Genomic DNA, 27386 nt, shown 5'->3' with positions numbered 1-27386 from the left:
AGGTTAATAACGGTGGGGGACTTATTTCGACACAGGATCTCATGTTGTCTCTGGCTGGCCTCAAACTTCTGATCCTCCTGCCTCCACCTCCCAAGTGACGGTCTCCGCATGTGCACCGTCACGCCTGACTTAGATGGTGCTGGGGATGGAGCCAACCAAGTCTCCGCATGTGCACCATCACGCCTGACTTAAATGGTGCTGGGGATGGAGCCGACCACGTCTCCGCATGTGCACCATCACGCCTGACTTAGATGGTGCTGGGGATGGAGCCGACCCAGTCTTTATGCTGCTAGCAGAGCGCTCCACCCGCTGAGCTGCTTCATCGCCTAAGAATATTATGTTTCTTTGTTTGACAGGGTCTCTCTATGTAGCCCAGGTTGGCCTTGAACTCGTCAGTTTCTTCTTCCCTATTGTTGGGGTTAAAGCTTATGCCACTATGCCTGGTCCAAACCCCAAAGAACAAAAGTTCCTTCTGTCTTCTTGAGGTGGATTATCAATGTTATTCAAATTAGTTTTACATTGCTTGTCTCAAGCTATCCTCCTGTCTCAAGCTATCCTCCTGTCTCAGTCCTGATTATCTTTGACTGTACAAATTGCCACCACTCTTGATTTAAAATCTGGGGCTTTTAACTTTAATTTTGGTGCCGAGGATTGATCAATGCAGGGCCACCCCAACAGGGGCCTTATGATACCCTACATTCCTCTCTCTCTCTCTCTCTCTCTCTCTCTCTCTCTCTCTCTCTCTCTTTTCAAGACAGGGTTTCTCTGTAGCTTTGGAGCCTGTCCTGGAACTAGCTCTTGTAGAGCAGGCTGGCCTCGAACTCATAGGGATCTGATCCACCTGCTTCTGCCTCCCGAGTGCTGGATTAAAGACATGCACAACCACTGCCAGGCTTACCCTACATTCTTAAATATATCTTTTTTTTTAAAAAGATTTATTATGTATACAACATCTGCCTCCATGTATGCCCACATGCTAGAAGAGGGTGCCAGATCTCATTAAGAATGGTTGTGAGCCACCATGTGGTTGCTGGGAATTGAACTCACGACCTCTGGAAGAGCAGCCAGTGTTTTTAACCACCGAGCCATCTCTCCAGCACCCTCCCTTTTTTTTTTTTTTTTTTTTTTTGAGACCGAGTTTCTCTGTGTTACAACTCTGGATGTCCTGGATTTCGCTTTGTAGACCAGGCTGGTCTCGAACTCACTGAGATCCACCTGTTTCTGCTGGGGACAAAACGGGTGTGCCACCCCTACCCAGGTTCTTAAAAAGTAGACTCAAGTCAGCTGTGTTTCTCTCCCTCTGGGATTACAGACAGGCACCACTACATCTGGGTTCAGCTTCAAGATCCAGTGTCTTCTATAACCACCAACTAGAAAATTTGTGAACATTGGAGTATACGTCTATGGCTTTTTTTAAAAAATTAAATTTTAATTATGAGTATGTGTCTGTGTACACGAGTACAGTTAGTTGACCATGAAAGCCAGAAGAGGCTGATGGATTCCCCTGGAAACTACAGTTTATGTGGCGTGGGTGATGAGAACCGGAAAAGGAGCCGTATATACTCTTTACTACCGAGCCATCTCCCTAGTCCTATTTTTATTTTAAAGTCTGAAAATAACTCATTGGTATACAACTCCAGCAGCTGGCGGGGTGGGTTTAAAATACCACACAGCTGTTGTTCTTGCTTCGGTCTTGGTAGTAGCAACAGTTGGATACAAATCTGCCTCGTTACCATTGCGGTTTAACAATAACAACAAAACTAACTCATCAAAAACTGCTCGCCCCACCTGCGCGCGCTCCCAACCCCTCCCCACGCCCCCCGCGCGCGCAAGCTCTGCGTGGCCGCCGAGCCCCCGCCCAAGTCCGACTCCTATTGGTTCTATTGGTCCAGGAGGCGGTGCCGTGCGTGCGTGCGCGCCTGTTCCCGGATGGGCCGTGACTTCCGGCACTCTACCCGTGGGCAGCAGGGGGCGCGCGCCGCGGAACTCCGCTTTGTGGAGGGGGCCTCCTCGGCCCGGGTAGCCGAGAGGCGGCCGGGCTCTCAGCCAGGAGACGCCGTCGCTCGAGCTCCGGAGCGAAATGGTCGCCGGGCCTCCGCGCGTCCCGTGAAGGGTCGGGAGCCACGCGGGGAGGAGTAGGTAAGCGCCGGAAGCGGGGGCGCGGGGCACGAGGCCGGGTGACCGTTTGTTGGCGGGTGGCCGCGGTGCCCTCGCCGGGCCGGAGGGCGGGGCCTCGGTTGGCGGGGCGCCGGGCGGGGGGCGGGGGGCGAGGGGCGGGGGAGGGGGGGGGGAAAGAGCCGGGGCCTCCCGGCAGGCTCCGCGGCCGAGGTGCGGGTGGTCTCCGGGGTCGCTCTGGGCTCACCGCAGGGGTCCGGGCGACCACGGGTGCCAGTCGCCTGCACCTCTGGGTGGGGCGGGACCGGGCTGCCCCGAGTTGACTCAGCTTTTCCTGTTGGACTGGTCATGTTGGGACACGTTCTGGGTCGCCTGTTGGAGGAGCTAAGCCCTGACTTGCCTCCAGCTGGGGCTATTTAAACCCTGCCTTTTCTGTAGCTGTCTGCTGCCGGCGAGCGGAGAGGGGACACCTGTGGCCTCCCCGACGACGGCGCCTCTCCTGCGTGGATCCAGGTAAGGGACGACTCGCTTCATGGCGTTTTTTGATTTTCGAAAGCAACTGTTAAAGACGTTTTCTGTTTCTTTTATTTAAAAGAGTATTTTACCATTTCAAGTTTTTATCGTCTCTGTGTTTTTTTCTTCCTACTTGTAGGCCAATGTGCAATACCAACATGTCTGTGTCTACTGATGGTGCCGTAAGCACCTCACAGATTCCAGCTTCGGAACAAGAGACTCTGGTTGGTATTTTTTTCTTGAGTGTATAAAAATAACTTATCTTACTAGGTAGTCAAATGAAATACTTAAACCCAAGTTATAGCACAGCCCTAAAAATGTAACTGTATGTTTAACTAAAACTTTCTCAGTTGGGATTGTATTAGAGAATTAACAGCAAGAATCTATATTTTCATAGCCCTTCACCTGACACAGCCTTTAAAACGAGTTCCATTACATCAACTTATGTACATCAACATAACACTTATGATATGCATTTTCTTGTTTGTTCTACAACTGTGTAAATGGTGATCTTAAAGGCACTAAACTCTTGAAGCTTTTAGTCATTAGAGAAATGCATAAAATAAAAATTCAAAGTACCAGTCTTTGCTCTATGTCATTAGTTTTCTATTCTATATTACTATATAAAGGTGTTCTACAACTCCTCAGTCAACTACAGAATTGCTTTTAATGACTGCTGAGTATTTAATAACATGAGCACACCATTTGAGTGTTTTTCTTAAGTCTTTACAGGTTTTGTTTGCTTTTGGTGTCAGAGATTGGACCCCAACCTTTGGGATGTGGGTGCATAAGTACTGTCCCACTTAGCTGAGTACATTCTTAGCCTTGTGACCTACTGGGAGATGTAAAAGTTGTCTCCTGTTTGTCAGTGTGTGATTATTCTATGAGAAGGATAGGGAAGTAGAACCCCTAGGGTATGAACAAACACATCTGATTGCTAACTGGTAACTGGTTCAACAAAAGGTCATGATGGTCTTCACTGCTGCCAGCACTGAATTAGTACTAGCTTTCTTTTTTCCTTTTGATGTCATTTTGTACATATTTTTGAAGAATGTGATTTGCTACATGCATACCTGTCAAGGTATTTTAGCTCCCCATTTCCTTAAACATTTATCGTTTCTTGTTGACATTCTTTACACTCCTCGTTCTTTATAAACTGTGTCCTAAGACTATGAGCCAGTCTTACCGTTACTGAACTGTTGTTTCAGGATTCGTGCCTGGATCTCCGGTGAGGCAGCCTATCCTTTTATTTGTCAAGTAACTTGTTTAACCAGAGTTGTGCTCAACATCTGTCTCTGTTTAGCCTCCCTCTTTTTTTCCTCCATATTTCCTTCTCCCCTCATTCTCTTTTGCGTTTTTCATAGTAGTTTGCATGATTCTCTATTTCTGGGCATTTTCAGTGTAGTTAATTTTTTTTTTTTACTAGTACTCTATGTAACTTGATGTCTTTACCACTGGAAATATTTTTATATAGTCAGATTTATCTGTTTGATGACTTGAGTTTTCTTAGACTGTTTTGCAAAAATCTTTCTGTTCAAAGATTATGCATGTATTTATCGTATTTTCATGTAGCACCTTAAAACTTGCTTTTTGCATGTGGGGTTGTGACAGACTTAGCTGTGCTGTCATGCTGTCCTGGAACTCACTCTGTAGACCAGGCTGGCCTTGAACTCAGAGATCTGGCAGCCTCTCCCTTCTGAGTGTTGGGATTAAAAGCATGCACCACCATGTCCAAGTGGTTCCCATTTTTTAAAAAAACTTCTTCCTTGTTTTTGAGATTATAATTATACCGTTTGTTCCTTCTTTTCCAAAGCCTCTAATATGTTTTTCTATTTTGCAAATTCATGACCTCATTTTCATTAATTTTTGTTACACACATACTTCCTAAATACAAATTTCTTTGTGTGAATAATGCCATTTATATGTATAGTTACAGTACTGACTATTTGGTATTTGATAACCTATTTGTGTACTCTTCAGGAATAAATGCATTTCTTTTTCTTTTCTGTTTTTTGTTTTTTGTTTTTCGAGACAGGGTTTCTCTATAGCTTTGGAGTCTGTCTTGGAACTAGCTCTTGTAGACCAGGCTGGCCTTGAACTCATAAAAATCCGCCTGCCTTTGCCTCCCAGGTGCTGGGATTAAAGGCATGTGCCACCACCACCTGGCAGGAATAAATGCATTTCTAAAGAGCATTTTAAAACCGCTAAAAATAGTCTTTAAAAAAATGGGACTGAAGAGAGGGCTGAGTAGTTAGTTACAAGTGCACTTGCTGCTCTTTCAAGGGATCTAGGTTGGATTCCCATCACCAACAAAGTGGCTCAACCCTCTTGTAATTCCAGTTCCAGAGATCTCTTTTGGCCTCTGGGGGACTGTATGAACATGCAGGTGAAACACCAATACACATAGCTAAAAATCTTTTTAAAAAGCCCAAATATCAAAAATAAATATGCAAAGATAATGATTTGTGTGGGGGTGAGTTTATAAAAGTTGAGTTTTGCAGATATAATTAGCATGATCATATTACATGCCTTCTCCGTCCTGGTTTTCCAAACATTCTTTCAACTTTAGTTGACTCAGTGTACTTACTATCCTAAAAGCATTTAACAGTATTTTAAAAATAAATCAAATGCTGTCTAGAAGCATTCACTTTAGTATTCCCTTTAGTCGTGTTTGTCTTCAGGCTACTTCATGAGGTTGCATTCTAGGCCATGTAGACAAAGAGGGTTAGCGCCATGTGAAGCCATAAAAAACTGTTCTGATAGGGAAGACAGCTAAGTGGCTAGGAGCGCTGGCTACTCCTCAGTGCACCTGGCTTCTGTTCTCAGCACCCATATGATGACTCACAGCCATCTGTAACTCCAATGTTAAAGGATTTGGCATTCTTTTCTGACCTCAAGTGGTGTACAGAAGTACATGCAGGTAAAACACTCATATGCTTAAAACAAAATGAAACAAAAGGCTCATTAAAGCTGTAAGGGACAGGACCATCTTCAGAATAGTGCATGACTGATAGTAATAGACTGATTCAGGCCTAGATGTCTATGGCAAGTTCATTGCCACTTTGTCATGGTGCCCCTTGGTGTTGCTGTTCTGGTGGATACTGGCTGCCAGGCTAGGCTCACCAGTGGCTCTGTGGGTCACAGCTTAGGTAACTGGCAAGTGAGGTGGCAGTTGTCCTTTTTTTTGTATTTTAAAAGTATTTTTTTGTTTGTTTTGTTTTTTGAGACAGGGTTTCTCTGTAACTTTGGAGCCTGTTTCGAAACTAACTCTTAAGATCAGGTTGGTCTCGAACTCACAGAGATCTGCCTGCCTCTGCCTCCTGAGTGCTGGCATGTGCCACCACTGCCTGGCTTTTTAAGGATTTTTATTTTGTGAGTGTGAATGTTTTGCCTGCATGGGTGTATGTGTACCATGTGGATGCCTGGTGCCTACAGAAGCCAGAAGAGGGTGTCAAAGCCCTTGGAACTCCTTACAGATGGTTTTGATCTATTATGTGAGTGCTGGGAACAAAACCCAAGGGCCTCTGCAAGAGCAGCAAGTGTTCTTAACCTCTAACTTATCTCTTTAGCCCCACCAATTATTTATCTTACTACTGGGAAAGTTAGATTAGAGTCAGACAGACTGTAGCTTCTGGTACAAATAGACTTGTTTTTACAAATAAAGTTTAGTTTGTATTCACTCCTGTAGTTCATTTAGTACTTTGCTTTTAAATTGGCTAGACAATTTAAAAAATACCTTCTGGCTGTTCTGATTTTACTGGTGTGCTCTTTAAATAAAAGTCCTGTGTCTTTTTTTTTTTTTTTTTGTGGCACTATCTAGCCTTTTTGGGTGCATTGTAAATGATTATAAGTGGGTGTTTGAAGTGTAAATCACATAGGAAGAAAATACTGAGCTGTAGTTGAGGGACATGAATTGTAGTCTTTGAATTGTTCATTACCTCTTTGGTTTGGATTTGTTCTGTAGCAGTTGTGTGTATAATAGATTGGTGATAGGTTTAGTTCTAAAGGTGTATTTTTTTTCTCCATTGTGTAAGTTTCCTTAGAACAGACCCTTGGGTTTGTATAGTACAATAGGCACACTGGATCTCAACTAGATCTTGTGGTAGTAAACAGATGATAGGGCTGGAGAATGGAAACAGTATCACATTCCCATGCATGTGCAGTCCCTGCAGAAGCCAGAAGACGATGTTGAATCAATTACCTGGAACAAGCTGGAGTTTCAGGCAGTTGTGAGGTGCCTGATGGTTGGTGGGTCCTAGGAACTGAGCCTGGGTCCTCTGCACAAGCAACAAGTACTTTTTAATCTCTGAGCCTCTTGATACTTGTTTTTTTTTGTTTTTTGTTTTGTTTTGTTTTGTTTTTTTTTTTCCCGAAACTGGATTTCTCCGTAGCTTTGGAACCTGTCCTGGAACTAGCTTTTGTAGACCAGGCTGGTCTTGAACTCACAGAGATCCACGTGCCTCTGTCTCCAAGTGCTGGGATCAAAGGCGTGCACCACTACCGCCTGGCTCTTGATACTGTTTGTTTTTTGATCACAACTAATAGTATTTAATGACTTCATGATAATTGCTTAATAGGATAGTTTTTTCCATAGCATTTTTCCTCCTCTTTGGTGATGTGTGCTTCTCCATTTGTGAAGTCTATTGCACTTAGTGTAAAACCCAACTTTTTGAGGTCTGACTTTGTAACAAATTGTTAAATGGTATTTACTGCCTTTATTGGGCTTCCTTTTGGACAGACTTGGTGGGCTTATGCTGGAGAGTGCTCTCATGGGTATAACAGCAGCTCTTCTTTTCTTTTACAGGTTAGACCAAAACCATTGCTTTTGAAGTTGTTAAAGTCTGTTGGTGCGCAAAAAGACACTTATACTATGAAAGAGGTGAGCAGAACTGAGAGATAGAGAACTGATGTCTTTTTTCCTTTTTTGATTTTGTTACGTCTACAGTGTTCTGTCTGTATGTACACCTTCAGACCAGAAGAGGGCGCCAGATCTCATTACAGATGGTTGTGAGTCACCATGTGGTTAAGAACAGCCTCTTAACCACTGAGCCATCTTTCCAACCTGAGTACTTAATAGTTAATACTATTAATAGTTAATAATAGTTTTAATAGTCATATGTAGTATTTTTTTTCAAGTTTGTGGGTAAGATTTGTTATATAGAAAGATTTTGTAATAAGCAGGGACATGGTTTTGTGACCATTTGAACTATATTTTGAAGCTAAAAAATACTAATTTGTATGACTTTCTTTTTTTGAGACAAGGTTTCTCTATGTAGCTCTGATGTCCTGGAAATATCTTTGTAGACCAGATTGGCCTCTAACTCACAGAAGTCACCTGCCCATGCCTCTGAGTGCTTGGGGTTACAGAATTCTTGGCATTTGTGCTGTGAGCTCATTTGGCAAATTGGTAAAAGTCTCAGATTTGTAATTTCTCAGAATCATTTAAATGCATAACAGTAAACAAATTTGTGATAATGTACTTTTAGTTACTTTTTAATTTTTAAAGCTTTATTTATTTTGTGTACATGTATAATGGAGATTAAAGGACGTTTTGAGGGAATCAGTTCTCTGCTACCCAGTGAATCCTGGGTCACCAGACAAGGGTCATCTGGATTGGCAGGAAGCGCCTTTACCTTTTGAACCATCTCACCCGCCCAGTATAAACCTTTTAAATTAACAAAATGCGGGGCTGGAGAGGTGGCTTAGCAGTTAGGAGCACTGACTGCTCTTCTAGAAGACCCAAGTTCAATTCCCAGCATGCACATGGCAGCCCACAGCTGTCTGTAGCATCAGTTCCAGGGCACCCTCACCTAGGCATACATTCAGGCAAAACATCAGTGCACATAAAAACAAAACAAAACACTGACAATAAGTTTGAATTTAGTGTAGTAAGGAATGAAATAAAATGTTGATGTATTTGTTTTAGGGATAGTACAGTACAAAAACAGTTTGTTTATTGGTGACAGAAATTACAAATATTATCATTTGTTGCCTATATTCATAATTGATGAGAAAACTAAATTTCAGTTCAAATTTAGTGAAAATGAAGATCATACCACCTTCCCCATCCCTATTGTTGAATTCCCTTAATTTTATCCAAGGACTTCTTGGGTATCCCTGGGTCCCAGGTTGGTACTTGTACATGAGCCACATGAGTACAACGTACTGTACTGAAATTCCCGGATGAGCTGATTTCATGAGCCTGTGGTCTGTTTCATGGACACAGCATTGTATTATTGTTTACTTTAAAGTTGTTTATGAAAGTATGGTTTTCAGTGAGTGGCTGGGCAGTTGTAGACAGTTTCAGTGTGTGAGAGATACAAGTGTTATCTTGTTTATTTAAAACACTGAAGTTCTGTTCTTATGACTGGTTAGTGGGACAGGAAGAGACTGAATCTTGCCTTCAGCTATACCATTAGAAACCTCTCAGGATACTTTCTAGGAGGAACCTATTTTTCTTGTCCCACTGCCTGTCAGCAGCGTCTGTGATCATGGACATGTAGGCACATTCCTTTAGTATTGATTGACTCACTGGGTGGTGATGGCACACGTCTTTAATATCAGCATTCGGGAGGCAGGGGCAGGTGGATCTCTGAGTTGAAGGCCAGCCTGGTCTACAGAGCAGGACAGTCAGAGCTGTTAAAGAGAACCCTGTCTTGAAAAACAAAACAAAGTTGATTGATTCCCGCTTAGCTACGAAAACTACTAAGTCTCTTAAGTGTAAATGATGTTTTTAGGGTCATTAACTTTTTGGATTGACCTTTATAAAATTAGTTAAGGAAATAATCAAGAAAGTATGGATTTAGTAGTAGACAGTAGAAAATAGATCAAGGCCATCAAAAAGATGTAGGATGCTTGTATTGAGCTGTGGCCCAGTGATGTTCCTCTGTTCTTCACAGGGCATTGCCTTCCAAGTCCCTTACTTTAAAAGATAAAACTTTCAATGCAGTGTATGTACAGTTTTCCTTACGCTTTGATATTTCCTTATGCTTTGATTACCTAATACATGATGTAAGCACTTGTTAATACTGTATTATTTAAGGAGTATTGACAAGGAAAAACATTTCCTTGTTTAGGACAGATCTCTGGAGTTAGTTTAGACCCCAAGTTGGATGGACTGTGGATGTGGGACTTAGAGCTGTTTATATTGTCTGGACCTGTTTTCAGTTCTTTCTCCTGGGGCACTTGAGAGTAGTGAAAACCAGTATGGGATAGTAGAAAGTGCACTGGAATAGGGGTCAGTCCTAGAGTGGTTTCCTTATCCTTTTTTATGTTTCATTTTGGCGGTGCTCGGTGTCAGGCCAAGGGGCAGCCTCTTCATTTCCATCCCGTGATAACAATTGTGTCAGGACGATGAGGCTGTACTGACAGCTGCTCTGTGCACTGTAGTATGCTTACAGACTTACCTTGTTGATGGGCTTCTTTTGGGATAACAGTATGTGCTAAAACTGATTTAATGGAGCATGGAGCACTACTATTTAACTTCATAGTAGTCTGTTGGGACCACAGACTACTCGGGTTGATTGCAGTAATAACTGAGACTGTTTGATTGGGAGATGCCATTGGTGATTTTCCTGTTCCTCTGGGATGACTTCAGAGCTGTTGAAGTATATGTTTTAGGTGATTGGCTTTTTTTTTTTTTTTTTTTTTTTTGCATTTTTGCCTCCTCTGTCTTTCCTAGAATGTTAGTAGTATCTAGATTTTTGAGCAGTTTTTAAGTAATGTGAAGGAAAGAAACAGTTACTTCTGTTTTCATCAACTTAAAAAGAGCTTCTGGACACAAAATGATCTTGTATAGGATTGTGGATGTGGTTGTTTAGATAATGGGGGTATTAATCAATGTATACAAAACTGGTATTTAGTTTTCTTTAATACTTAAAAATGACATTTCTATTTCAGATTATATTTTATCTTGGCCAGTATATTATGACTAAACGATTATATGATGAGAAGCAGCAACATATTGTGTATTGCTCAAATGATCTTCTAGGAGACTTGTTTGGAGTGCCAAGCTTCTCCGTGAAAGAGCACAGGTAAATAAGTCAGTAAGCTGCAGCTCGCCTTGTCTCTATCCCTCTTGTCAGAGAGAAACTGGAGCCATGTATATGAAATGCTCTACTGCTGTTGACACTCCTGGCCCTGATACTTACTTGGGGAGGGGGTAGTATATTGTTTGGGAACCTGAATTCCTGGAGTTTTAAAAACTTGTTGATATTTGTTGTTTGTTTGTTTGTTTGTCTGATTGTGTGTGAGCATGTTCCCTGTGAAGAAGATAGCTCCCTCCACTGTGTGAGTTCCTAGGATTGAACTCAGGCCATCAGGCCTGTCCAGTCTTTGGTTGTTTGGGCGTGAAAGTGGATCTAACTTCACTCAGCTGTAGGTTCTCTATTTATAATTTTTCTTTTCCTTACAAGGAAAATATATACAATGATCTACAGAAACTTGGTGGTCGTGAGTCAGCAAGGTAAGTTAATTTTGAATACTCTGAAAATACTGTAACTTTGAAGACAGTTCTTTCTGATTCAGGGTCTTATGTATCCTAGTCTAACCTCAACTCACTATGTAGTTGAGAGCCCTTGAGCTTTTAGAAAGTGTTTGAGTAGCTTGGTGTGTGTGTATATGATACATGTCTGTGGGCGGGACACAGGTGCCATGATGTCCATGTGGAAGTCATGTGGCATTCTTTTTATGTGGTTTCTAGAAATCCTCCTCAGACATTTAGGCTTCCGTGCAAGCATCCTGCCAGTCCCTCTAATCATTTTTAAGGACTTGGAGACATACTTAGTGGAAGAGTGCTTTCCTAGCCTGTGTGCAGGCTGTTCTGCTGTAATCCTTAGCACTGTAGAGTATAAGGCAGAACAGAACGGTACAGAGACATTGTTGCTATCCATGTGCATGTATTTTGTGTTTCTGGTTCTCTTTTTTACTAGTCAGCTCTTTCAGTGCTGACTAATTTTGTTGTAAATTATTGCTTATTTTTATGTGTGTCAGTGTTTTGCCTGTGTGTATGTCTGTGTACCATGTGTGTGCAGTGCCTGTGAGAACAGAAGAGGCCATGAGGTCTAGAACTGTATTTACAGACAGTTGTGAGATGCTGTGTGGGGTGCTGGGAATCCAGACTTGTCTGGAATAGTAGCCAATGCTCTTAACCACTGAGCCATAGTTCCGGCCTCTATTTACTTTTTTGCTTTGTTTTGAGATTGAATCCTTGTAAATTTTCTAGGCTGGTTTGGAACTCAGTCTTCCTGCTGCTCTCCCAAGTAGCTGGAATTACAACCACATGGCAATCATTCATTTATTCAGCACTGCTGGGAATTGGACACAGGGACTCATCTGTGCTTGGAAAGTGTTGTTCTAGCTAGCTGCTTCAACAACCCTACTGCCAGTGTAATCCTAGCACCAGATGGTAGAAACAGGTGGATCTCTTGAGTTCAAGGCCAGCCTGGTCTCCAAAGTGAGTTCCAGGACAGCCAGAGCTCTTACACAAGGAAACCCTGCCCCTCTCCCTCCCTCTCTCCCCCCTTCCTTCCTTTAATGTGTGTGAATGTTTTTTTTTGTTTTTCTTGTATGTATGTTTGTGCATCCCTAATGGGAAGTACCCACAGAGCCAGAAGAAGGGAATTGATCTCCTAGATTGTTGTAAGTGAGCCGCTACCTCTTGCAAGAGTGTCCTGTGCCATTACTACAACCCTCTTTTGAAAAAAAATTAAATATGGAGCCTGATGTGGTGATACATACCTTCAGTATTAGCACTTGGGTGGCATAGGCAGATGGACCTGTCCAGCCAAGTCTACATAATGAGACCCTGTCTCAAAGAAAAAGAAAAAAATTTGTGTGTGTCCCCCTGTATGTGGGTGTGGATATGTGCACATAAGTGCAGGACTCCACAGAAGCCAGAGGTGTTAGATTCCCTAGAGCTGGAGTTACAGGAGATTTTGAGCCATTTGATAGAGTGCTGGGAAACTGACTTGGGACCACTGTAAGAGCGATATGTGTTCTTACCCACTGAGCCATGTCTCCAGTCTCATGATTTTCCTTTAAAAAAAAAAACCCAAAAAGCTCAACCTACATTTACTTGTGCTTCTATGAGCACTTTTATGTACTGCGATGTGCATATGAAGTCAGGTGACAGCTTGAGGGAGTCATGTGGGTCCTGAAGATCAAACTCTGGATTGAACTCGGGTCATAAGGTTTGGGCAACAAGTTTCCTTATTTCCTGACCTGTCTTGCCAAACCCAGTGATTCTTTTTAAGAATTACTTTATGCATAATTATAATAGAAGTATAAACTTGAGTAGGAAATGCTATGAACTAAAACTATTATAAAAAGTATAATACAAAATGTATCATACAAAGTTGAATGCCCCATTCATGTCTGTTGAAACCTTGGGTTATCAGTTAGAATTTCTTTGAAAAATGGATTAAATATTAAAGGCTACTAGAAGTTGATCAGACCTTGAAATGAATTGAGATGTTTGTGACCTAAGTACGACCTTGAAAGAGAGATTTCATCTTCTCTCTTTTCTTGTCCCCCTTTTTAGTCTTTCTTGAATAGACGGTCATTTTCTATTTTGTAAGCAAGCAGCAATTTAGCTCTGCTTGCAGTTCTCTCTTTGTGGTGGTTAACATGTGCGCTGACACTGAGCTGCGTACTCAGACTGACTCAATTCAGCCTTTTTGAGACTTGGTTTTCATTCTATAAAGATGCACGCATGGTATAGTGTTTTGATACTTTTTAAAGAAAAGGGTTGGTCTCTTCCTTCTTTCCTTCTTTCTTTTTTTCTTTCTTTCTTCTTCAACCCCCCCCTTTTTTAATTTTTTTTAAATATTTATTTATTTATTATGTATACAATATTTTGTCTGTGTATATGCCTGCAGGCCAGAAGAGGGCGCCAGACCTCATTACAGATGGGTGTGAGCCACCATGTGGTTGCTGGGAATTGAACTCAGGACCTTTGGAAGAGCAGTCAGTGCTCTTAACCGCTGAGCCATCTCTCTAGCCCCCCCCCCTTTTTTTTTAAAGACAGGATCTCACTACATAGCCCTGGCTGGGCTAGAACTCACTGTGTAGACCAGGCAGACCTTGAACTCATAGAGATCCACCTGTGTCTGTCTCTTAAGTGCTGGGACTATAGGTGTGTGCCACTGTGTCTGGTCCCTTGATCCATTTTTTTTAAAGATTTATTTATTTATTCATTATATATACAGTATTCTCAGTACTCTGCCTGCAGGTCAGAAGAGGGCACAAGACCTCATTACAGATGGTTGTGAACCACCATGTGGTTGCTGGGAATTGAACTCAGGACCTTTGGAAGAGCAGACGGTGCTCTTTACCACTGAGCCATCTCTCCAACCCCCCCCCCCATCCATTTTTAACAAGTCTTTCCAAGGGGGGAAAATACTGATTTGTAGTAGTTGCTGATTTTCATGGTATAAATGATATCATTTCTATAGTATAAAAACACTAAGTTGGGAAGACCGATAGCATCTCCCAAACCTTTAAAGATGTTTGAGACAAGATTTCTAGTATGTATCTCAGACTATTTTGGAGTTAGTGATTCTCCTCCTCCAGCCTCCGAAGGACCCTAGGATTATAGGATTATATACTACCATATTTGGCTAGTAGTGTGTATTTAAATACCGGTAGATGTAGACTTCAAAACACTATAAACCTTAAAAAGTTTATCCTTAGACTGGGCGGTGGTGGCACTCACCTTTAATCTCTTTGAGTTTGAGGCCAGTCTGGTCTACAGAGCGAGTGCCAGAACTGGCTCCAAAGCTACAGAGAAACCCTTTCTCGAAAAACCAAAAAAGGTGGGGGAAGGGGTATCTTTAAACTGTGTTCAGAAATCTGTTTAGTTTGTAGACTGAATTGACCACTCTTGTAATCCACTATTCCATTTTGTATTCAGGGTGTATTGTGTTACTGTGTATACTGCACTACATACCTGTTTCCTGTGTACCATTGAGATTTCGCATATTGTATAATATAGTATTTCATTGAATTGTTATATGTTTGGGTTTCATTACCAAAATAGTGTCTATAAAAGGCACCAGAATCTTATCTTAACCCAGAACAAAGTAATGACTGATTTGATAATTGAGACTTTTTTTTTTTGAGAGAGTATCCAGGTTGGCCTTGAATTTGTAATCTTTCGCTTCTCCCTCTTGAATGTGCTGGGATTACTGGTGACCTCTAAGGCTCTTAATAAAAGTCAAATGGTGGCACAATACACAGTTATGGAATCTGTGGTAGTACTTTAAATTTTCTCAAGTATCTTTTTTTTTTAAATCCTGGGGCCATGCTAATCTTTTCTGTATTGTTCCAATTTTAGTGTGTATGCTGCTGAAGCGGGCACTCAAGTATCTTTTTTTTTTTGGTTTTTCGAGACAGGGTTTCTTTGTAGCTTTGGATCCTGTCCTGGAACTAGCTTTTGTAGACCAAGCTAGCCTTGAACTCACAGAGATCCACCTGCCTCTGCCTCCCGAGTGCTGGGTTTAAAGGCGTGCACCACCAAGTATCTTAATAGTCATTCATTTAAATAAACTGATAGATTACTAGAAGAATTAAAAGGTCAGCTGTAAATTACATGATTTTCATTTTTGTATTTTAGTTCAGTTAAAGTAATTTTGAAAATTCTAGATCAATATTGTCAACCTTGTCACACCTGGCACTTTATTAATTTGTCCTGTAATTACTACATGTACTAAGGCAAATTCCCAGGTAACATAGCCTGTCTATGTATTCAGTTTATAATCTGTATATTTCCATAGAATGCAAGAGTTTTTATGGTGCTACATCATTTCAGAGTGCTCAGAGCCCAGGCCTGACTACACTGTTGATGGAAGTGCTTCAAGGTGGCAGTGAAGGGTATCTCACTATGGTTTTGAGTAATTTTGTCCTTCCCAGTTCTGGAATTTTGATGTTTTGAGAGCTTGATCTGTAAAACTAAATACCAACTGTACCTGCCTACCTGAGTAGCTCATTTAAATTAATTATTTTCCAATCTAAAGCGTCCACCCTCCTACAATCTCTTGTTGAGTGCTATCACACATCATCCAGTTAGACTCTTGGTATCCTCTTTATCAGCTCCTTCCACACTGCATTTCAAACTTCTGGTCTTTTGGTTTTTTTCAAGACAGAGTTTCTGTGTGGGACCCTGGCTGTCCTGTAGACCAGGCTGCGTTAAACACCTGATCTCACCCAGTTTCTAAAGTCTTAATTTTTCTCAAGTTGTTTGCTTGCCTCTATGTTCTATTATTTGTTTTCTCATACTATACTTTGGGCCCAGGACCTCACACATGCTAATTGAGGCCTCTTATTTAGGCCTCTGAATTACCTGTAACTTTTTATTTTGAGAAGAGTCTCACTGAGATGCTCTGGCTGGCCTCAAATTGTAATCCTATCTGAGTCTGACCAATAACTGGGGATGATTGGTGTATATCATGCCCAGTGGTTTGTTGTTGTTTGTTTCTATGGTTTTTTTCTTTCTTCTTTTTAAATTCTGTTTTGTCAGAGTGATTTGCTACTCCTTATTTAGGAGTTTTATGATTCCTCCTGGGGAGAATAGTTCTGTGAGCTAGGAAATCAGCTTTATTTCTTGAACTAAAACCCTATTACAAGATGGCGTTAGGCAGGTTTATGGAACTGCTCAGAAGAATGATATGTTGTGCTGTCTGGCTGAACACACATGACTCTTTGCACAGTGACCCTGCTTCCGCTCCAGTAAGTGAATTAGTTTAATTTTGTACCACAGGAACTGTGTGTGTCTGGAAGCCTGCATACACCAGCTTCAGCGTAGGCTATTACAAGATGTGTCCTGACAGTTTCCGTCTTTCCCCCCACATCTACCAAATGATGCTTTTTTGTTTCCTCTACTAGTATATTCTCTTCTCCCCCGCCCCCAAGACAGGGTTTCTCTGTGTAGCCCTGACTGTCCTGGAACTTTTCTTTGTAGACCAGGCTGGCTTTGAACTCATAAAGATCCGTCTGCTTCTGCCTCCTGAGTGCTGAGTGCACTACCATGCCCGGTATCTGCTAGTATATTTTAAAATTTTGCTTATTTTACTTTATTATTATTATTATTTTGGTATTATTATTTTGGTTTTTCAAGACAGGCTTTTTCTAGCTTTGGAGCCTGTCCTTGGAACTCACTCTGTAGACCAGGCTGATCTCGAACTCACAGAGATCTGCATGCCCTGCTTCCACCTCCCAAGTACTGGGATTAAAGGTGGGCAACACCACTGCCCGGCTTATCTTACTTTATAATTACTGTTTTAAAGTTGAATTTATCTCCAGGTTTTAGCATGCAAATGACACTTAGGACATACATGGCTAATGCTTGTTGAAAGGTTAAATTTTGTACAGGATTGGGTTAAACTGGTTTATGTTGAATTCTTATTCTTTGTTTTGAGTCAGTTTTTCCTTTCTCTTAGAGTCTTCAGACTCTGGCACATCAGTGAGTGAAAACAGATGTCAGCCTGCAGGTGGGAGTGATCAGGAGGTAATAGTTAATTAATTTCTTACTCTACTACAAGGTTTCTTTTTAAAAATTTCTATTTGTGTGTATTGTCCGTGAGTGTTTGCATTCTTGGGCCATATCACCTGGAGCTGGAGTTACAGGTGGTTGTGAGCTGCCCCAGACGTGAGTGATGGGAGCCAAAGTCATCCAGTCCAGAACAGCACATGTTCTTAATCTCTGACTCATCTCTCCAGCTTCATGATAAATAGTTCTTGAAAATTGGGAGGGATATATAAAACAGAACTCGAGCAGCCTGTGCTGTGTTTACTTTGTCATATTTTATGTTTTCTTGTGTATTTAGGACCCTGTGCGAGAGCCACAAGAAGAGAAGCCTTCATCTTCAGATTTATTTTCTAGACCGTCTACCTCATCTAGAAGGAGAGCAATTAGTGAGACAGGTATATATGAGTAATTATTTGGCATATTACATAGTTGTTTGGGGGTTCGTCCTTTAATACTGTGGTTTGGAGGTCAGATGACCTTTTCACAGTTGCCTAAGACCATCAGAAAACAGATATTTACATTATGATTCCTAACAGTAGCAAAATTATAGTTGTGAAGTAGCAACAAAAAAAATTTTTTGGTTGGGGGCACCACACCATAAGGAACTGTATTAAAGGATTGCTGCATTAGGAAGGGTGAGCACCACTGCTCTAGACCCCTGATTTTGGTTCTATAATAAAATGAAGATGAAGTCTTCTTTTCTATTTTATTTTAATTATTTTTTTGAGACAGTATCTCTGCAGAGACCAGGTTGGCCTCAAACTGGCAGGGAGCCTCTGGCTCCCAGGTGTTAGGATTAAAGATGTGTGCCACCATACCTAGCATACTCATATTTTTATCGCTTAGTGTTGACAGGAAAATTGTATGTTGTTGGGTCAGTAAGAGTGCTAAATGGATTCAATTTATTGTAACTTTTGAAGGTAAAGTTCAGAAAAAACATTGGAAACTTTTCAGTGTTTTTAGTTGGACAGATCCAGTGAAACACTGACTTTAAGAATGTAAATGGTTGACTTTTGTTACAAATAGGAACTAAGACATTTCAGTTTCTGAATCAGCCACAGCACAGGGATTTAACTATTTCCCTTTAATACATAAAAGAAAACTCAGATGAACTGCCTGGTGAGCGGCAAAGGAAGCGCCACAGATCCCTTTCCTTTGACCAGAGCCTGGCTCTGTGTGTGTTGAGAGAGATCTGCTGTGAAAGAAGCAGCAGCAGTGCGTCCACAGAGACCCCCTCGGAGCAGGTAGGCGGCTGTTTTAGTATGTATGTATGCATTATTTATATATTTATTTAGGTATATATGTTTTTGGGAGACAGGGTTTCTCTGTGTAACAGCCCTGACTATCCTGGAACTTGCTTTGTAGACCAGGCTGGCCTCGAATTCAGAGAAATCTGCCTGCCTCTGCCTCCCAAGTGCTGTGATTAAGGTGTGTGCTGCCACCACCACCACCAGGATTATTTTTTATGTAAGTGTTTTGTCAGCCAGGATGTTTCATAAGCATGCGCTGTCCTTGGAGGCCAGAAGAGGATGTTGTATCCCCTGGGCCATAGTATGAGGGTGGGAGGGGAGGGTGGTTATGACCTCTGTGTGGGTGTAGAACCTGGGTCATCTGTGAGAGCATCAAGTGGTCTAAACTCCAGAGTCATCTCTGTAGTCCTGTTTTCCAGTTTTAAATTTTTTTTTCAAAGGCTTAGTCCTTAAAGTTCTTTTTTTGGTTTTTTTGAGACAGGTTTCTCTGTAGCCTTGGAGCCTGTCCTGGAACTCGCTCTTGTAGATCAGGCTGGCCTCAAACTCACAGATTCACCTGCCTCTGCCTCCCGAGTGCTGGGATTAAAGGCATATGCCACCACCTCCCGGCAAGTCCTTTAACAAACTTAGAAATAGAATGCCTGTTACGGGCCCATTGAGAGGAACGTTTTGGTCCAAGAGGTGGGGTTTTCACAGGGGATAGACGGGACTGAGGCAAAGCCAAGGGACGTGCTGCGAGGAAGCTAGGGCGGGGCTTTTTCAACAGTAGCTTGCCATCCACCTCAAGCCTTTATCTTACATTTTGTTCCCTAGTTTTATAATAAATAAGCATAAAATAAATCCATAACAAGTGCCCGTATTTGATGTGAGATTGATGCTGAACACGGTGGTAAAATATAATCTTAAATCTGTATAGAGCCCCCTGTTTCTAGTCCTAGGTTTGGAGAAAAGGGGAGAGTAGGGTAGCAGTGCTCCTGGGAAAATCACTACTGACGTCATCCTTAGGTGTGGACCACTGCACTAGTAGTCAGCTCAGGTGTGTTGGGTCAGAAAGCAATCTGAACATTTAGAAGTTACACTTTTAAATAAATGAAGGAAACTGAAATTCAGTACAGTTACGTACTGTAGAAATCTAAGGTAAGTTTGCTTTTATTGCTTCCTTGTTCGTTTTCCTTGCCAAGGATCAAACCCAGAAAGAAGTTTGTATATGCTAGGCAAGCAATTGTACCACTATATACTTCCAACCCAACTCAGGGATTCTCTGTGTAACCTGGGCTGACCTGGAAGTTGCTGTGGAAACTCTCAGAGAGCCACCTGCCTCTTCTGTGCCCCACTGAAGATGACTTTGGGAAGTTTAGCTTTGTTGGAGTTCTGTATCAGTAAAGATGATACTGGTACTCACTATCCATGTACAAACCTACATTGCACAGAGTAAATAGACCTCTGATTTCTAGGTATGTGTATGAAAGATATTAAACTCAGACCATGCTGATTTATTTGTTGAAAGTTGAACTGTAATAACAGCTTTTTTTTTTTTTTTTTAAATTTTGAGACAAGGTTTCTCTGTGTAACCCTGACTGTTCTAGATCTCTGTTTATAGACCAGGCTGGCTTCAAATTCAAAGAGACCTGCTTGCCTCTGCCTCCCAAGTGCTGGGATTAGAGGTGTGTGTCACTGCCACTTGACTTCAAAACAGCTTTCTATATTGCATTTGAAAACAGCATGTTTGTTTATGTGTGTGCGCATTTGTGGGGGATGTGACGAGGTCAAAGGGCAGCTCGAGGTAATTGGTTTCTCCTTCCACCATGTGGTGAAGTTTCAGGGGTAGAGAACTTGGCGCCTCAGTCTTGGCATTGTTACCCATGAGCCATCTCAGGCTCCCAACAGTGTTGCATTTTTCATGATACTGTAGAACCAAAGGGTTGTCAAACACCATGTAGTTAACCTTTTAGGTCCAGTTCGCTTTGGTCCCTGTTGGCTCTTTTTAATTTGGAAAAGCAACCATAGATGTGTAGACACACATGCATTGCTTTGTTCAGGAAAGATTTGTTTATAAAAATACACTGGTGTTAAGATACAGCTTGCAGACCACTGCTGCAGAAAATAAGTCTGATACTAGAGTTGAGTGAAGGAACACTATTGGGTCACTAGAGATGTGACCGATTGTCCTAACCTAGTCAGTGGAAGTTCTTTAGGAATTAGAGCTAGTCCTTGATTGAGTTGCTTTTTCTACTACTTTATCAACATCACTTCAAGTCTCTATTTTGAAATTTATAAAATAATACACTGTTTTTGTTGATTATATTAATTCAGACTCCTTTTATACCCTCAAGGAACTGTATTCTCTAGAGGGTAAACGATGGATCTGAAGTTGAATAGCTTTTTGGCAGAAAATTGACCTGTATCCTGACTCTTAGAGTAGTGTATTCGTCTCAGTTATAGTTCAGGATACAGTTTGCGATCAATTTAGTGTAGGATTTTAAGTTGAATCTCTTATGTTTTTTTGAGACTGAACCTCTACTCCTGACTATTGGCTATCCTCTGTAGGCCAGGCTGGTCTTGAACTCACAGATACCCTCCTGCCTCAGCCTCCTGAATGCTGGGATTAAAGGTGTCCGCCACCATACTCAGCTCTTTAAATTGAATCTCTTGATTGAGAAGATTATAGCCTTGGTATATGTTCTTACCCTTCGCATAGACAGATAACATTAGGTTCTTAAGCTGTGAATTATTAAGTCCTAAAATGTGGGGTCAGTTGAAAATACATAGAATTGTAAAAATAAATTTAAAAATTTGTCTTGAAAGTTTTCAAATCAAGTTATTCTGGACTGACAGCACAGTCTTTTAATCTCAGCATTCAGGAAGCAGTGTCCAGTTCTAGACCAGTTAAGGCTACTTAGTCTCAAAAAGACCAAATACCAGATTTGTATTTGTGCAGTAACTAGCATTCTGACACGCTAATAGTGTAATTAATTAAGGTAAGTCTTAGCCTTTTTGTATTTTATAGAGAAGCTTGCAGTTACACTTCATCTAATTAATAGGTGTGTATATAATCAATAATTGTATAAATAGGAAAGGTTATTAAACGTGGTATTGTTAGAGGTTTAGCCAAACAAAGGTGACTGGGATTTAGAAGCTCAAATTATTTTAGGGAGGGAAAGTTAGTGGAAGAATTAGGAAACAATCTGACCGGAGTGGGTGTTGAGTAGGATGGAGGGTGTGTTTAGCTGGGGGCATTTGGAAATGTTAATGCAGTCAAACTGAGTGTAACTTCAGTGCTAAGGGCCTTTGACCTTTTTTTTTTCATGTAGTAGAATTTTGAGCAGGGAAGATTAAATATTAATGTAATAATGTTGAACCTTAACCTTGCGCCAGTCTGTGCAATATGAACAGGAGGAGGAAATAGTGGCCCAGGATGAATTAGGAAGCTCTTACTGAGGCCCAGAGGCAGTGTCTTTAAGTTCATTTTATTCTTTTTCCATAGGATCTTGATGATGGTGTAAGTGAACACTCAGGTGATTGGTTGGATCAGGATTCGGTTTCTGATCAATTTAGTGTAGAATTTGAAGTTGAGTCTCTTGACTCCGAAGATTACAGTCTGAGTGAAGATGGGCATGAGCTCTCAGATGAGGATGATGAGGTGGGTTTCCATGGTCGCTAGCTTTTTAATAAGATTGGAGATGCGATACGTTCAGAGTCACTTGAAATTCTTGCTTTTTGATTTGTGAGCTTAAGGCAAAATATTAACAGTTTCTTACTGTCTGGTTTATTATAATCTCATATTACTAAGTCAGAAACTTAGGCATTGATGGACATTCTTGTAATGGTCTGTCCATAAACTTCTCCATTTGGTTCTACTTTTTATTTATTTGTTTGTTTATTTTATTTTTTTGAGACAGAGTATCACCATGTAACCCTTGGCTGATCCTGAACTGGCTGTGTAGACCAGGTTGACTCACAGTGATCTGCCTGCCTCTGCCTCCAGAGTTCTGGGATCAAAGGCAAGCATCACTACTCCTATCCCTCCTTTATACTAATTTGTTTTTCACAAATATAAAACATGCAGCAAACAGAAGTGTCAGATGGTACCTGTATATCTCTTTCTCAGGAGTGACTATACTTTTAACATTTCTAGTTGTTTTCTGGTTAATAACTCGGAATTTATGAAACAGGTTTTCTTGAATATTTTGTTTGCTAAGTATTAACAGCTCCGGGCTGGAGAGGTTAAGAGTGCTGGTTGTTCTTCTAGAGGCCTTGAGTTCAGTTCCCAGGAACCACATGGTGGCTTACAATGATCTGTAATGAGATCTGGCGCCCTCTTTTGGTGTGAAGACATACATGAAAGCAGGACATTATAAATAAATAATTCTTTTTTTTTAAAAAAAGTAGTTAAACAACTCTTGCCATGGTGGGTGAAGAGTTTACTCTTCTACGTTGTCTGCTTTACTGGAACTGTGTTTGACTTGTGCTTCAGATCTCATGGAGAGTTAGTGGCTCTAGCTATTTGTTTAGGACTTACTAAGAATTCAGCCTTCTTGGTTGAGAGGTGGTAAATTGATGCTAATGAATTTGTCTTATTAGGTCTATCGAGTCACAGTGTATCAGACAGGAGAAAGTGATACAGACTCCTTTGAGGGAGACCCTGAGATCTCCTTAGCTGTAAGTATACAGATACTTCACAGAAATCAAGACATAGCTCTGAGATGAGAATTGGGAAAAGTTAGCCTAATTTACTTTGTAAAGTGAGTTAATTCTATAAAATTAAAACTTTTAAACTCTTATGACTTAGAGCATTTTTCCTTCTTTGTTGTAGTAGAATCTGTTGATATATTTGTTTGGTTTTATGGGATGGAATTTATCCTTGAATATATTGGAACCCTTGAAACATCCATCCCCGTCTTACAAGACCTTTGTTTGGTTTTGGGGATGAGTGAAAGCCACACTTAGCCAAAATCAAGGAATCAGTGTGGGAGAATAAATGGACTTTACCCCCGTTGCTTCTGCATTAGTCCTCTTGCCAGGCAAAGTAAACTGGACATATTTATCCAGGGTTCACTAGGAAGTTCATCCTTCAGTTTATGCAAGGATAGAGGATATGTTCAGTGATGACTCAGGGGTGCGGGAGAGTGTGCTTTTCTAGTTGTGTAAAGAGAAATTGGGATAAGGAAGACACACTGAACAGTTAAGAGCCCAGGAGAACATTGCCCAGGTGTGCAAAGAGAAACTAACAGCTATTATTTCACATAGTTCTCCATTTTTGTGTGTATACATGCAGGGAAAGTATTTAACATCTGTTCTCTTAGCTAATTTCTGGTATACAGCATTAACTATATTTCTCATGGGCTTTTTACCTATTTTATGTAAAACATGAAATGTTGAAAATTAAGCTATGTGATACACTTTTACCTCAGACATATTGTGACAGTGCTAGCCTTGCTGTGACTAATAACTAAAGAGTTAATGTCCTCTTTTATTGAAGGACTATTGGAAATGTACCTCCTGCAATGAAATGAATCCTCCCCTTCCATCCCACTGCAACAGATGTTGGACCCTTCGTGAAAATTGGCTTCCAGAAGATAAAAAAGATAAAGGGGAAATCTTGGAAAAAGCCAAGCTGGAGACCTTGACTCCGGCAGAGGAAGGCTTGGATGTGCCTGATGGAAAAAGATCTACAGTGAATGATTCTAAAGAGCCCTGCACTGAGGAAGATGAGGATAAAGAGGTCCATGCCTCCCCGTCACAGGAGAGTGAGGACTACTCCCAGCCGTCGACTTCTAGTAGTGTTGTTTATAGCAGCCAAGAAGATGTCAGAGAGGTGGAGAAGGAGGAGGCACAAGACAAGGAAGAAAGTATGGAATCTGGCTTCTCTCTTAATGCTACTGAACCATGTGTGATTTGTCAAGGGCGACCTAAAAACGGTTGCATTGTTCATGGTAAAACCGGACATCTCATGTCATGTTTCACTTGTGCAAAGAAGCTTAAGAAGAGGAATAAGCCCTGCCCAGTGTGCAGACAACCAATTCAGATGATTGTGCTAACTTATTTCAGCTAGCTGACCTGGCCATAGAAATAGAATTAGATATTTCTAACTATATAACCCCCAAATTAGATAACATGAGTTTTATTTTTATCTGCATACACTAAAGCAAGAAAAGCATCTCACTTCATATAAAATTTGTTGTATGATTTATCTCCTTGAGGGTGACAATTGTGTTTCCTTCCTTTTAGGAGAACTTCACTTGATTATATTTACATTTGGGTTTTAATGTAATCTGCATTGGCTGTGTAGCTTCTTTTCCATTTTCCTTATATTTTAAGTACGTTCCACCTGGAAGGACTGTTGGAAGTCCTCTCCAGCTGCAAATGATGGGTCCATTCTGAGGATTGACTGCATAAGAAGTATTTGATTTCCTTTTTTTTCCCTCTGTGAATATAGAACATTTAATTTATTTAATACTTCTCATGTAAGGAGTTAAAGCTGTGTGAAGGATTGAATATATAAGTTACTAAATTCTGAAACTCCTTAGTTCTCCAGCGGTTATGGGTGTGGGCTGGAGAGAGGATTCTGGAAAGGCACTTGGCTGTGTAAGCCTGATGATGTAAGCTTGATCCCTGGAACCCTTGAGTTCCACAGAGTTGTTCTCTGACCTCCACATGTGCCCCAAGTGTGCACACTTTTTTAAGGTACGAGTTGTATATGGTGCCGTGTTGGTAAAAACATGCACCTTATTTTCCAGTTTTTGACATAGGAGAGGGACAGGCGATGCACTGTTGTCTCGTGTTGGAAATTCTGAAGCACCTTCTAGTCTCAGCTCTATGGTTCCTGATGTTGCCTGAGTTTCAGGCTGTACTTAAGGTTTGGAAACCATTCAGAAAGACTAATTCAGAACATGGATAATGAGAACTCATTTTAAAACATGCATAGTATTTTAGAATGATTTCTCCATCCCTGTGGATTAACTTCTTGGTTCATAGTCTTTGATTGAAGGGCTCTGTATTTTTCACATGCTCAGGTGTAGAAAGTAAAATCATCTGGACTGTAAGTTTAGAGTAACTAGAGGATGGTTTTGTACTAACCTAGTTGACTAAAGGAATCAAACAAAACCACTCCTTATGATGAGTCTATTACATCTTCATAGGAGAACAGCGAGGAATGATTGCTTCAGCCTTGGCATCTGGTGACTAAGTGAAGCTTCACTCTTTGAATTTGTAATGCTGAGGTTATATCCTTGGGCAATACTATTTCCTAAATATTTAGGTGTGGTATACATGCATTATTTATTTCCTAATAAATGGTTTATTAAATAAATGATTGTTTTAAGAGGTTCGCTGACTCTTACTGAGTAGTCTGGATGTCTGTGTCTCACTTTGCCATGGGCAGCTGGGTGCTGCTTGAGCTCAGTGAGGGCTGAGTGGATGCTCTTCTCACTAGGTTAAAGTGGTCGTCAGTGGAAGGCTGCTTTAGTACTGTTCACTCAGCGAGGGCTGAGTGGATGCTCTCCTCACTAGGCTAAAGTGGTCATCAATGGAAGGCTGCTTTAGTTCTGTTCACTTGGTTGGAGTGAATGGTATTGTCTTATTGTAATTGCTTTTTTGTTTTCTTTGAAACTAAATCCTAGGAAGCCAGGGGTGTCCTGTCATTTTTATAGGTGCTCAACAGGAATTGACTGAATGGGGCTGGGGATTGAGCTCAGTGTGCACATGAGTGCCTTAGCTCAATTCTCTAGCACTGGGGAACAAAGTAATTTAGTTTTGCTTGGGACCTGGGTCTAGAGGCTAGCTATGCAATAGCCACGTGCAGACTTCAGACCCCCAAACTCAATCCTAAGAAGAAAGTAATTGCATCAGTCTTGGGGCGTAAGTCCTAAGGCTGACCACAAAAAGCCGCATGTGGACCTCCAACTCCAAAGCTAAGTGGAGCTTTAGATCTCTATTTTTGTTTAAATTCAAAATTCCTTGTGTTCTCATTTAAAGATGATGTTCTGTAGGTGTGAAGGCTCACTGTATTTGTAAAGTTTATAGTAGTTCTTAGTGGTTGAATGTTCTGTCGTCCACCTTCTGCCTCCTGAGTACTGGGATTAAAGATGTTTCTACCAGTGCCCAACCTCAACTTTTAAAGGGCTTTTTCAGTTTCTCTCTCTCTCTCTCTCTCTCTCTCTCTCTCTCTCTCTCTCTCTCTCTCTCTGTCTCTGTGTGTGTGTGTGTGTGTGTGTGTGTAAGAGAGAGAGAGACAGACAGACAGTATATCAGGGCACATGAAAGTCAAAGGACAATTTCCTGAGTTGGTTAACTTGTTATATCATGTGGGTTCAGGAAGTTGAACTCAGATCATCAGGCTTGGTGGCAAACATTTGATGAGCCATCTTCCTAGCTCCTGAATTTGATTTTGTAGTTTGTGGTAATTTGAATATAATTGTCCCCCATAAGACAAGGGAGATGTCCTTGATGGAGGAAATGTGCTACTGTAGGGCACACTTTAGGTCTTCTATGCTCATGCTATGTCTAGATCAGTTCACTTCCTGTTGCCTTCGGATCAAGATGTAGGACTCTCAGCTCCATCAGCACCACCTGTGCCTGCATGTTTCCATGTCTTGCCATAATAATAACAGACTGAACCTCTGAACCGTAAGCAAGCCCAATTAAATGTTTTCCTTTATAAGAGTTGCTGTCATGGTGTCTCTTCACAGAAATAGAAACCCTAACACATATTTACAAAAAAATTAAAATTTCTGATTAGGGATGCAAAGTACATCTGGCTGTGACATCTGTAATTCCATTGCTCATCGGGATTGAGCTGATCTAACTTGCTAGGTCCCATATGTGTGTCCCTCCTGAAAATATGCTTGGTCACAGAGGATGACCTCTCCTGATAGAGGAGGACCATTCTGGGTTTGTTTTGCTTGTTAACTTATTGGTCAGGGCTGGCAGTGTAGTCCTTTGGTAGATGGATTGACTGGTGTGTGTGAATCATATCCTCGGGATTC

General features: G+C 41.2%; 1 protein-coding gene and 1 pseudogene across 2 annotated transcripts; one reads left to right on the top strand and one right to left on the bottom strand.

The window, feature by feature from the left end:
• Positions 1-1969: 1969 nt before the first annotated feature.
• Positions 1970-25711, top strand: Mdm2 (MDM2 proto-oncogene). Of its 2 annotated transcripts, XM_085683209.2 has the most exons (12): positions 1970-2139; positions 2554-2628; positions 2768-2852; positions 7433-7507; positions 10528-10661; positions 11043-11092; positions 17064-17131; positions 17451-17547; positions 18251-18396; positions 21887-22042; positions 22984-23061; positions 23882-25711. In XM_085683209.2, exons 3-12 carry the CDS (start codon positions 2772-2774, stop codon positions 24452-24454), a joined length of 1458 nt encoding a protein of 485 aa, XP_085539335.1. In that variant the 5' UTR covers positions 1970-2139; positions 2554-2628; positions 2768-2771; the 3' UTR covers positions 24455-25711. The 2 variants fall into 2 exon arrangements, with proteins under 2 accessions (XP_085539335.1, XP_048274803.1); XM_048418846.3 differs by lacking the exon at positions 1970-2139 and having other exon boundaries at positions 2380-2628.
• LOC125390129 (U6 spliceosomal RNA) lies at positions 14889-14986 on the bottom strand (annotated as a pseudogene).
• Positions 25712-27386: the final 1675 nt, after the last annotated feature.

This window comes from Myodes glareolus, chromosome 26 (assembly GCF_982192425.1).
Source record: "Myodes glareolus chromosome 26, mMyoGla1.1, whole genome shotgun sequence".
NCBI lineage: Eukaryota > Metazoa > Chordata > Mammalia > Rodentia > Cricetidae > Myodes > Myodes glareolus.
Note: the sequence above shows the minus strand (reverse complement) of the source record. Positions and strands in the feature narration are given on the sequence as shown.